Here is a 12,363-nt window from a genome sequence, read left to right as displayed (position 1 = left end):
GGACCCCCCCTCGCCCCCCTGCTCCCTGTCTGGAAAGAGCTTTTCCCCGGCCGGGAGGGATCAGATAAGGAGCACAAAGCCCCGATTTTTCACTCGCAGCGGCGCCGCTCTCATGTGATGCTGCCACCAGCAAACCCCGTGATGAGGGCAGGGCATAAAGCACCATTTTCTGCCCAGTGCCACGCTGGGAAGAATTCGCTTTTTGTGTTTCCCAGGTCAGAAACAAACCCAGAAACAGCCCTTCCCCCCCCACACACACAGTGGGGGTCTGCAACAGCCAGGACACCCATGGGTCTCCTTCCCAAGGGGAGGAAGAGAAGGTGACGGAGCTTCGAGTCGCTATAAAGCCCTGAATACGTTAAGGATAAAGGGCGGTTGTCTTGCGCACGCAGAGCCGATAGCAGTTTCGCTTTGGGGCTGGTTTTATGAGGGTGAGGCTTGGGGCAGTGCCCTGGCTCCCAGCCGGGCTGGCTGGATGTTCAGGACAGGTGAGGTTCCACGCCAGAGCCACCCTCATCGCCACCTCAAGTTCATTAGAGGGACGAGAAGCAGCACTGAGACGCGGTACGGCGCTCGCCAAGGCCAGGCTCGCCTCCCCCAAGGGTAACTAATCATCAACTAGTTATTTCTGTTTGCTCTCCCACCTGCAGGTATAGGGGTGCATGTATCACCCCACGATCCAATTTGTTTCCTTTAGACTTTTACACAAAGAGGGGAAACTCACAGCAAGGAGGGCGGCGCTGGGCTATTCTGAAAACTGAGGTTATCCGAGGACTGATTTTCCAGCCACAGAGACCTGGCTTCCCTTCCTGCATTGGTCTGGACATGGCAAGAGAGGAAAAAAAATTAATAGGATTGGCATTTTCCCTTCCACAAAAGGTAGAGGCTGACGGGGGTGAGATCAGCCGCAGCTTGCTGCAACTGTTTGGCTTTGCCAAGTGACAAAACGCCCGCTGGAGCCTGGCAGACGATTTCTAGCGCTGAACCAAGAGGAAAGTTACTCATTTCAGTCAAATGTAACGCTGGAAATGTCCTCTCTTACCAGGGCAACCCCCCTCCCGGCAGCAGCACAGGCGACATCCATCTCTTTTACAGCACAGACAACGTTTTGTTCGGGGTGAAGTTGTAATTTCTCAAAATAGGACAGAGCAGAGCAGCCTCCGCCACCCGCCAGCGCTCCCAGGGCGGCATGGAGCAAGCTGCCAGCAGCCACGGCAGAGCTGGCTTTCCAGCCCCTGAAAACCACACAGGCGTGATTTTGCAGGAAAATACTTTGCTAATCTCCAGTTATTCCCTGATCAGACTGATCTTCAACTGGTAGATGCTATTTTGAGGACAAGGATAGAGACGTCTGCTAGAGAATGAGAAACAAAAGCGACAAGCCCTGTGAAGCAGATGAGCAGAAGTTTGCTGATTAAAATGAAGGGGTCCCATTAACCCCAGACCTATTCCCACTCTTACCACAGCTGTTACAGGTATTTCCAGGGTCCCACTAAAAGGAAATGCAAACCCCAAGCCTGGTCATGGATTCCTTCCCCGGGAAGGAGTCAGAGCCCCAGGTAAGCCCTTACGGACAAAAACCGTGGGAGGAGGACGGGGGGAAATGCACCGAACGGGTGTGAGCAGATCTAAAGAGCCAATGTTTTTCAAGACTCATGTGAAATTATACCTAGATCTCCTGATGAGATATCACCACGCTCTCCACGAGAGGGAGACTCGCTACTGCCGCAGCCAGCAAGGACCGCAGCGGCGTACGGCGCAGGCAGCGCCGCAAACCTGCCAGGCGCTGCTTCGCTCTGCACCGATTTCGGCAGCAGATGTTGCCCTCATCTGCCCCTGATTTTAGCTCCAAATGGTTCCCCTGCCTCCAACCTCCGCGATGAGGAGCCCAGGATAGAGTAACAAAATGATTTATTCTTATTTCCTCTTCTTGTAGAGATCAGTTATGTACAGAAACTGTAAAAAAAAAAACCAAAAACCACACAACCACCTCAAGAGCCTTCTAAGAAGAGCAATTACAGATGCTGCTGGAAAATAAAATCACAGGTACTGGAAGGAACCGAGAGTCAGTTCACTTTGATCAGGAGGGAGTGAGCCTTTGAGGGAGTCTCTCTCCTTTTCAAATATCCTTGATGACCTCTTCAAGCTCCTCTTTTGTGTACATGTGGAACTTCATCCCGGGCTCCACCGTGGCAAGCTGAAAGAGAAGGAGCAAGGGGTTAAGTGTGCCGGCATACGCGAAGTGACAGCATGGGGCAGGGAACAGAGCGCGGCGCAGCAGACAGAGCAGCTGTTCCTTCTCGGCTGCCTGATCTGCCAGCCCAGCAAGATCATTCCACCCCGTAACATGCTCTTTGATTCCCTAAAATAGCTGCCTGCTGCAGAAATAGCTTTTAATTGACTCAGTCTCCTCATAGTAGCAGCAGCAGGGAACGTCTATTGGGGACAGGCAGGCTCCGCTTCTGCTTGCTGGGGAAAAAAGACCCTGTTAATACGAGTCCTTCACCAAACACTCCGCGGAGAGGGGCGGTTCTCGCTGCAGTTCAGCATGGCCCTCAGCAGAAGTGCCTCTTCTCCTCCAGTAACCAACAAAGGGCACAAATCCCGGCCCGTTACGTGCCTTATGAGAACCAAGATAACAAAACACTCAAAAAGGGACTGAGGGTCAGCTCTGGGAAATGGAGGCAGAGGCGAACCTGTGTTTTGGTCACAAACTCCGACAATAAGCAAGCCACGGTGACCTCGCAGCTGCCTGGTGCCCTGCGCAAGCAGGCCAAAGAGATCTCTTCCAAGGCAAAGCCCAAGGGACGAAGCTGGGGGACGACATTCTCTGCCCTGCCCCTTTGCCAGGAGCGGAGGGAGGCAGCGTCCAGCGCAGACAGCTGAGACGTTTCACAGAGCGAGCACCAGAACAAGAGATACTTGAAGAACGACAAGACTGGAAAAGGAATGTAAGCAGGATTTTCGGTTGCACCTAGCTCACAGCATGAGAGCCCAGGATACAGACAGCTGCCGCGGGCGGGAAAGCCAGAAAGCTGCGGGAGCTAGCTGGGATGCTCCAGACCTCACTCGCAGGCACCCCCCAGCTCCCAGCTTTACTCTTAAAGGATCAAAGTGTTTGGTTGCAATAAGCAGAAGGAAAGGTGGAGGGGGTCCTGGCAAATCCCAGAGCTCTTCCTAGGCTTGCAAGGTCACCCATAAAACAACATGAGATGGGAGGCTCTGCTTTTGGGGTACAGGGAGGGTAGCCACAAGCCTTTTCCAAGGAGAAATGTCCCGAACGCTCAGCCTGAGGGCCCCTGACAGCCCAGGTTTTATCTGGCAGACAAGTCAGAGACACTTGCAGATGCCACTTGAGGCTCCTCAAATCACCTGGCCTGACGCTAGACCCAAATGGAGTTGACAACATACATGTATACACCCTGAACCCAGAGCAAGTATTCAGAGACACAAACTACTCCGCTTGTCCGTGTCTGCTCAAACCTGTGCCTCACCTTCTGCCTCCAAACAAAAGCTTTACTCAACTATTCCCTTACAGGCTTCACAGGGAAGTAATTAATTTAAAAGCATAACATCATTTAAGGCTCCCGACCTCTGCCGCCAACAGATTTAACTCTTCCATGACGACACTTTGCCCCTTCTCTTTGCTGCTAGATGGAAAATCCCTTACAAGAGGGGGAAGCGGCTAGAGTAAATAAACTGAAGCACCACACACTTCTAAAGCAGCTACTTCAGGTAGAAGATTTTCAGCCAGAAGGGTGACTTGAGTCAATAAAGACCTTTTAATCCTCAGCACATTCTTCTCATACTTAACCCTGATATGATTCCTCAACATGTTCAGAGCTTTGCCAAGCACAGTTAAGCCCTGTTAAACAGGGACATGACATAAGGATACTGTACACGCTCCTCTGCCTCTATTTCTTTGCACTGTACTGCGGATCCTCCAGAAGAGGCCTGAAGCTAATCAAGAGAGAACGGATGGGTGCGGGACGGGAGCGCATCCAGGGAAGTGGAATTCAGCCGGCCGGCATCGTTTCTGGAGAGAGCATCTAAGTTTTCCGTTTGCTGTTGCCAGCCTGTGGGCCCTTTCCCTTCAAAGGCAGGCAGTTAATCACATCAGGAAGGGTTCCCAGCAGCAGTATTTGATTAAAAAAAAAAAAAGGGGGTGCACACTTTTAGGCTGTTTGGGAAACAGATTCCCAGCACTCGGGGGAAAGGAATGGGAGAACAGCAGGAGGAGAGCAGCTCAGGAGTTGGAATGACATGATTTGAAAAGGTCTAGTGTCTCATAACCTGCCAGAAATAGAAGCAAACCCTATACGCCAGTCCCGCTCATCGTCTATCCATTATCACTAACAAACTGGAAGGTTTTTTTTTACCTTTGCTACCTAAAAAGGAGCATTAGAAGTCTAACAAGCAGGGTTTAAGGGGACAGGTACCACTACGTTTGTGGGGATCTCCAAGAGACTGCTCGCTGGGGTCAAGCTGAGCTCTGCCAGCCTGGCCACGTGCGGGCAAAAGCTGGACGTTAGAGGAGCCTGTTCGTTCCTGGAGGCTTCACCTCTTCGGTCCTCCTGTCCAACAGATTTTTGGCACCGACCCAAGACTGAATATAGCAAGTCCAGAAGCTGTATAATTTTCATTCCTTCTAATATTACAAGTCCCAGGGAAAAAAAGAATGGCTAAACCCAGGGGAAGAAGCAGCAATCCAACTGCCATGACAGGTTCCCACTGGCTGACTCGGCCTGTGTAAGGTCAGCAGGGGCTCCAGCCCGCATCCAGGGAGCCCCAGGAGAATCAATTCTGCCAGCACCCATGGATAAGCCAGGCAAACAAGCCTGGCTGCACACCTCTAGAAGTCAAAAGAAAGCTCCAACCCTTCCAACGTGCCAGACACGACATGCTACAACGTGCAGCCAGCCGGCCGGTGGCTTGGGAGGTCCTGAACTGCTCCACCAACTCACTCCTCGCTCTAGAATCGGAGGCAACCCTTCTCTCCAGAAAGCGAGCAGGCAGCCTGGACGTTTAAAACGCAAGACGCTATCAAGAGACGAGCTGCACAGTCAGCGGGATTTGCACCGAGGAAGCAAAGGCTGCAAGCGCCACAAGCCACAATCACACGCTGCTAACGGAGTCGCAGTTACCTCAATATTGGTTGCGTTCAGTTTCTCCTCCATAACCTGTTTCAGGATGACGAGGGAAGATTTGATTGCCTCTTTCAGCGTCATCGACTGTAAAACAAATCATTAATGGCATCGCTGACGCGCAAGCAAGTACTTGTACGTTACCCCTTTGACTGCGAAAGCATGCTGCTCTCCCTCCCGCTCCTCTCAAATCCTTTAAGCTGTCACTGGCAGCAAATTTAAAAGCTTATCAAGTTATCTACAGTATCAACAAGAGATCAAAGCGCACTGTTCAGGCAGGACAGTACCAATTGCAAAGGATGGTGACTTTCTGCTTCTATATAACTTTTTACAAAGCTTAAGAACTGTTCATGTGGGCACATAAACCTTACTGTCAGGACCGGGACATGAGGGTCCATTTCTCTTCACCAGTTACTGTCTTATCAAGCAGTTCCCCCCCAACAAACTCCAGTGGGAGTGCCGAACAGCTAGACTCCCTCTTGGCAGAAGTCTTCATGCTTTAATCACATAAAGCCCTGCATGGGGGGGGGGCGGGAAGCAGAGCCAGAGGGCCGTGCAATGTTCGGAGAGTGACGATAGCCGTGTCTGCAGGAACTTTGCACTTGGAAGACGGTTAACAAGCCGCTGAGCCCAGAACTGAGAGTTCTGCTAGTGAACAAATTAGGTTATTGAGTCTTAGGCTGGAGAAGTCTTCACAGCAATCAACACCATCAATTGTGCTTTTCATTACAGTGTTTGCTTTCCTACCACACAAAATGGGCAGCTCCTCCCTCGCGAAGTTTCTATTCAATACCGAATGGGGCCAGTTCTTACAGCGCAAGAGCCATTAACTTCACTGGCTTAACAGATCTGGCGAAATGAAGCCGCTCGCTTCAATTCCTTACGCTCAGGCTGCAGCCATTCTGAGCCCTGCTGCCGACCGGCGGAGTTTGTAAAGCAGTTCTTTTATTTATAGAGTACTTCCTGACATGGTCTTAATTATCACCCGCCGGAGGCAGAGGCCGGCATCTCAGATGCTGGTCTCGTGTTCCAGCTGCAGCCTAGGGCAAAGCTGCTGGTAGTAGTAACTCCTCGATGTAGAGATCCGCATCCAGCAGCTCAGCACTGACATCTAATCACGGGCTCCACTGCCAAGGACCAAGTCCCACCCTGACAAGATCACGCACCTCCTCTACAGCGCACAGAGAGTCTTATGAATCACTCCTTGGGAAGGAAACTACTGGTTCCTCGTAGGTCATGAGGTACCCCTGTAACTTGTGAGATGTCAACCCCAACCCAGCCTTTTACCTTATGGTAAACCTCTTGCAGAGAGCTCTGTGCGCCTTCCGAGGCGGAGCCGATTGCTCTGGCATCGCACTGAACAAACGTTCCCGACGGGTCCATGTGAAACCTGCGGGAACACGGGCCAGAGGGTGAACGGCCACTGCACCCCATCCCACGCCGCGGCTCCCCAAGGGCCTTCCCACCAGACCCCACGGCTCAGAGCTGGGGAAGAACAAGGGCTCCCCAGGAGCGACAGCTCGTCTGCCGAGGCGGGGCAGAGCTCGCAGCAGCCCCTCGCTGGGTCCAGCCTCCTCCCTTGTGCCCAGCGGTCTCGGGGGACAGCCACAATTAGCGCAGCAGCAGGTCTCTCCTCCTGGCATGCCAAGGAGGCGACCGAGGTTTGAGGCGTGCCAGAAAGTCACCTGCAAACCCACGCTGGGCTGGTAAGCTAGAAGGCAAGCTTACACTTCTGACACTGCCCTCCATACTCAGAGCAGAATCATTTTCCTTTTTATTTTCCACCCTTTTTTTTTTTTTTTTTTTAAAAAAACCCAGAAGGTTTTCACTACTGCTCCTGGGAGGGAGCCCATCGGGAGACCTTATTGGGCTGGCTCTGCCGAGCCGTTCCCACCTCCAGCGGAGGCTGGGTGTTTGAAGCACAGGAGTTCACGTTACAAGCACCCCACCACCTCCCCAAGGAATGTTACAGCAGGCTCCACATATTATGTTACCAGTGGCTCTGCTAGTCCTTTAGGGAAAGGTAAGAATAAACTTGGGATGAGGAGAGCTTTAACGCTTCCCTCCTGTCCAGGAAACCACATTAAAAAAGCAAGGATTCGGTGAAGACACGGCATTCTCTTCAACCCTCTTCATGCTGCTACAATCCAGGCTTTGAAAGGAAGGGTTTAAAAGCATTAACACGCACATCGGATCCATAATGGGATAAACCAAGTGTTTGGCTTAAGTAAAATCCCAGTCATTAAAGTGGCCTGGGAAGTTTCAATAGCGGTTTTGTCTCTTCCCAGAGCCGGGCTGGATAAAGAAGGCCAAACTTACAGCTGGGGTCCCTTCTCATCAACTCCTCCAAAAAGCAGCGCGACACCAAACGGACGAGACTGCAACAGAAAGGAACCAACAGGTTAGGCAAGACCGAGGGTGAAGTCAGGGAGGAGCCAACAGCACCTCCCCAGAGCACCCCCAGCTCCGCACCATCGCCCCTGGGTCTGCGTCCTCCTCCCCAAACTGCAGCGCCAGGTTGGAGACGGCCTGTGTCACGCTCTCCACTGTCATGGTTTCGTTGTAGGTGAACCAGTGATTCTGCAGGGGCAAAAAAAAGAAAATTCGAATTATCACCTTGTTCCCAAAGTACAACAATCCAAAATCGTTCACGCGGCAGGCTGGAGCGATGCCCTGCGTAGCCACAAAGAAAACACCCCTCCAGCCTCTCCGGGCAGGATATTGGTGCCTGGGGCACAGCCCCTTCAGCCACAAGAGGGAAGCGCCAGGAAGAGAGCGGGAAGTGCAGAACAAGCTGGGAATTTTGTGCAGGGATCCCCCAGAAACCTTGGGATACCTAAGCCTTGGGATGCCAACAGGGAAAATGCAAGGCTGGAGCACTTTATCCCAGTATCTGTTTCTGAAGCGATGGGGTTATCTGTTCTCCAGGGGCAGGAGGAACGCTGACATGCAGGAAAACTCCACAGAAAAATTGTACCTGGAACCTCCAAGTACCTGAGGCACGGAGTAAATTTAAGGGGTCAAAAATATAACCAATATAACCAGTCTTTTGTCAAAATTAGACACAAGGCCCCACATGTTCACTGGAGCACATCTGCAGGTGCTAAGAGACCACTGGAGAACCTGCCAGAAGATTCCCACCAAATGTGCAACACCAAAGAAGAAAAACAATACGGGGAGACCGTCCTGTTTGCTCTGCAAAAGCCCCGTGAGCAAAGCTATGTTCCCCGACAAGCTCCACACCGGCTCCTTTGCTGTAACAACCATCCCATGCCAGAGACTTCTGAGATGCCGCCGAGAGTAGCGCTGTTGTTTTAAGAAGAGAAACATCAAGTCTTACCTGAGTCTCCACTCTTGCTTTATCAATTAAAGTCTTTGCATCAGCTATTAAACCACTCATGGCACACCCTGGAATCAGAGAGGGAAAACATGAGTCATTTCACCGATGAGCTGTGACACACTCTTGTCCCAGACTTCCCAAAGCCCACGGTGAAATACAAAAGGCTGCGGGGCGGAACGGGTCCCTGCGCCGGAGCGCACAGCGGTGCCACACCGCAGCTTGCTGGAAAGGGAGGATGATGGGATCAAAATGGATTTGCTCAAGAGCAAGGATGGATACTCAGCTGAAGGGCAGGTACAGACCTGAGCTCTCCCGGTCACACTTCTCACCCATCCCAAATCTGAACCGGTTAAAGGAGCCACATTTGAGGCCTTCCAAGAGAAGCTAGCCAACAGAAACGCAACCTGCTCTGGAAGGGGAACTACTTCATCCCCTCCGTGGGGAGGGCTGGCTAACCCATAGCTGGTTTTTTTTAGCAGGAGCCGCCAGCACCGATCCTGCTCCAGGAAGAGAGGGGCTGTATCGTAAGCACACGGGAGGAGGAAATCAGACTCTTTGAGAGCTCCTTCCATGACCCATGTCATCAGCAACATGGGTATTTTGGAGGTCTCCTGCTTTTCAAGGCGACATATTTGGTAATGAGCACATCGCGGGCCCCCTCACGGCGCAGGAGGCTGCTGCGTGTGGGGGTACAGGCTAACATTAGTGCTCCCAGAGAAACTGGCCTGGAGTCAAGACTTTTGCAGTAATTCCCTGCCCTCCCAGATCTAAATTTGGGATGAGCTTTCATGAGGGAGGTCACTGAGGCGGGGGGAGGGGGCTGCTTCAGCTGCCTCTTCCTGCTCCGGTAACTATGTCCTGCTGGCCTGGAGCCTGGAAAACCAGTGACCAGGACCTGGTGTTCACTGGGAGGGATGAGCGTTCCCGCTCGGCAGAGCTGCCTGCAAGCAGCTGAAACGTGGCTTCGGAAACTCCCAAGGGACAGAGTCTTATTTTATATATATTTTTATATATATACACACATACAGTCTCCAAAACTTGAGGGATGCTCCCAGGGCTCTACCAGAGGGGCACCCAAAGCTCACTTGTTTCTCCTTACCTATGTGGGAATCGATTTCTACAATCTTTTCTATGCTGCTGGGTTCCATGAGTGGGGAGGTGATCCTCTTCTCCACGGCCAGGCAGACGCCCTCCGAGGTCTGGATCCCGATGGCCGTGGAACCAAGCTGAAAACCACCGGACAGTTACCACCACCGCACCCAACTCGGGGTCTCGCCACGACAGCTCGCATAAATATGAACAGTGCAATGCTAATTTTGACTCGTATTCGTAGGTGTTTTGTTTTGGAGACAATCGCATCACCAGCGCAGAAACCCACCCGCAAGGCTCCACAGATTTGCTCACCAAATTTTAAACGTTATGACTTGAACTAGGAAACCGGAAAGGTTAAAGCCATTCTACTTCCCAGCTGATTAGTTCAATCAGAACCCAGCAGGGCTGCTGCAAGCCATTAATCTCTTCCCTGAGCAACATCAATTTTTACAGCTTAAAGCCTTATGAATTGAAAAGGCCTTGTGAATCTTCCTTTGCAAGACAGAAATTAAATTTTGAAGCGAGAGAGGAGGATTTCACATAATGGCCATAATTCTGACTGCATCTGTACTTCTGCATTGGGATTTTTCTTTCCACTAGCTCTTTTCCTCCAAAGCGCCCTCGCATCCACAAAATTTACAACAGGAACGAGAGCATTTTGTGCACGTACCATTTTCCAGGCAGCAGTTAATCACCCGCAGCAAGTTTTACCCTGGTCTTGCAGGACACCACAGTGTCACCGCAGCCATGAGTGGAGCAGAGGAGGGGATCAGATCTCAAGGGCTCCCACCAGCCCCAACCTTTCCACACTGGGGAATTTAATGGAATAACTGTACCAGTGCAGATGCCGACTCTGAATATCCAAGTCAGGCTACATGGTATAATTTTAGCAGCAAGCTTCCCCAGGTATATATTCCCAAGCTTCCTACACCTACAACCACAGGCCTGGCAGAGGGGAATCTCCCTGTTGCAGGCACTCATGGTTTTAGACGTTGCCTCATGCTCCCGTCCTTTAAGCACACAGCCTGCCACAGCTGCGCACAAGCCCCAAGGGAAGAAGGGACGCCTGATGTCATTTCAGATGTATTTTTGTTAATGAAGCTAGAGCAGATGAAGAAAAACTCCTCCTACGCCCCTCAACGCATGGGCGCCGCACATAACGTGTCGCAAGAGCCACCCGAGCTGCAGTGATTTCATCGGTGAGCTTATGGGCTGATCTGGAAAAAAGGGAGAAGCCAGAAAGCTTCCGTACGATTGCTACTCCAGCAGATGTTTTTGTAATTATAAAGTCAGCATGGTGACTGACATCCTTCTGAGAGTTTTTACTTCCCAATGCCTTAATAAACATTATTACTTTCTGCCTCCTCATTTAAGTAGCACTTCAACAAGCTAAAGCAGTACAGGGAAGAGAAAGCCAGCACCCTCCTTTTCCCCAGTCCAAACACAAGCCTGCTCAGAGCTTCTTCACTGCTTGCCCACTTTCCCCCCAGTTTAAACTCATTCCCAGTCAACACCCACATTCTCAGAAACAAGAACATTTATCAATTAAGAACATTTCATGCCCAGAAAAGCCATTTGGCTCTGCAGATGTAGGGTAGTTTGCTCGTAACAACCTTTACCTTCAGGTTTTAAAATTCACCTAAGCAAACAGTGACCCACTCCAAGCTGCCAACAGCAAGCTAAGAAAAGGAAAGTTGATCTAGCGAGAGAAAAGTTGCCACTTCGGGGTTGTTTTTTTTTTTTTTAAGGGACTCCATCTTTATAAAGCCCACGGACCAGAAGGGAACACTGCATTAGCTCAGGGAGGTGAAGAGAAAGCCAAGCGCTCCTCTGCTCTTAGACAAGCGTTTATGGACATGAAGTGCACGGCGCGCTGGCGGCGCGGACTTCTGCAGGCAGAGTCACAGTGTAGTGGCATTCAGGACCTCTCCCTTCAACACCAGCTTTCAGCAGGTTTGGTTTGGGGATAAGCATCTTTGGATTGTCTTTGGTTTGGGGGGAAATTGCTTGGTAGGAGACAAGGAGGGGAACATTCCCCTGCATTTGGGGGAAATCGATGGCTTTTGGCTCTTCATGACCCATAAAAGAGGAGAACTCAGGAGGTTTGGCTGGACAGAAGGAACCAAACACTGGCACACAGCTCTCCTCCTACAAACTGAAGGTGAAAGACTGGCAAAGAGCTGCCAGAGCAGTTGCAGGCAGGAGCAGTGCCTTCGGGGCAAGGCAGCAGCTCCCGCTCAGCGTTGCGTGCTGCCTTGGGAGCTGGCCAGACCCTGCCTGGCTGCAGAGCGAGACCAGAGCTCGGATAAGTAGAACCTGCCTGTTTTATTTCTGACCAAACCCAGGCTTTGGGTTTGAAGGAGCCCTTAACGTCACAGTGTGGCGACCAGACAGAGCTGACGATACCTTTATGGCCTCGATGGCATACTCCACTTGGAACAGCCTCCCCTCCGGAGAAAAAGTGTTCACACCCCTGCAAGAACAACATCAGAGACAGTATAAAGGCAGGAAGCTGATGGCTGACAAGAAATACAGTTCCTTATTCAAGAGCGATGGCAGGAAGGGTGATGCCAGCTGGGGACAGGTAACATCGGAGGGGCAGCTGAAGCCCACCACCCTTGCAGCAGACACTCACAGCATCTGGATTCAGGATGCTTACAGAGAAAGAGAACAAAAGGAGCACCAGCAGGTCTAGTTACAGGTCAGGAGAAGTCTGTTTTCACAGCATACTTCACACCGTGGATGGGGGAAGCACGCTTGCCTTCAGACTCCAAACGGCGTGCGGCC

General features: G+C 51.4%; 1 protein-coding gene across 1 annotated transcript; it reads right to left on the bottom strand.

The window, feature by feature from the left end:
- Positions 1-1,894: 1,894 nt before the first annotated feature.
- PSMA5 (proteasome (prosome, macropain) subunit, alpha type, 5) lies at positions 1,895-12,049 on the bottom strand (the record flags this gene model as incomplete). Its single annotated transcript, XM_010291348.1, has 8 exons — positions 1,895-2,197; positions 5,145-5,231; positions 6,432-6,534; positions 7,464-7,522; positions 7,617-7,724; positions 8,485-8,552; positions 9,584-9,710; positions 11,983-12,049. Coding segments are annotated over 8 exons (697 nt in total), but the record flags the coding sequence as incomplete, so codon positions are not given.
- Between the last annotated feature and the right edge of the window lie 314 nt (positions 12,050-12,363).

Source organism: Phaethon lepturus, unplaced genomic scaffold (genome assembly GCF_000687285.1).
Source record: "Phaethon lepturus isolate BGI_N335 unplaced genomic scaffold, ASM68728v1 scaffold23107, whole genome shotgun sequence".
Lineage (NCBI taxonomy): Eukaryota > Metazoa > Chordata > Aves > Phaethontiformes > Phaethontidae > Phaethon > Phaethon lepturus.
The sequence above is the reverse complement of the archived record's forward strand: the minus strand, read 5'-3'. Positions and strand labels throughout refer to the sequence as shown.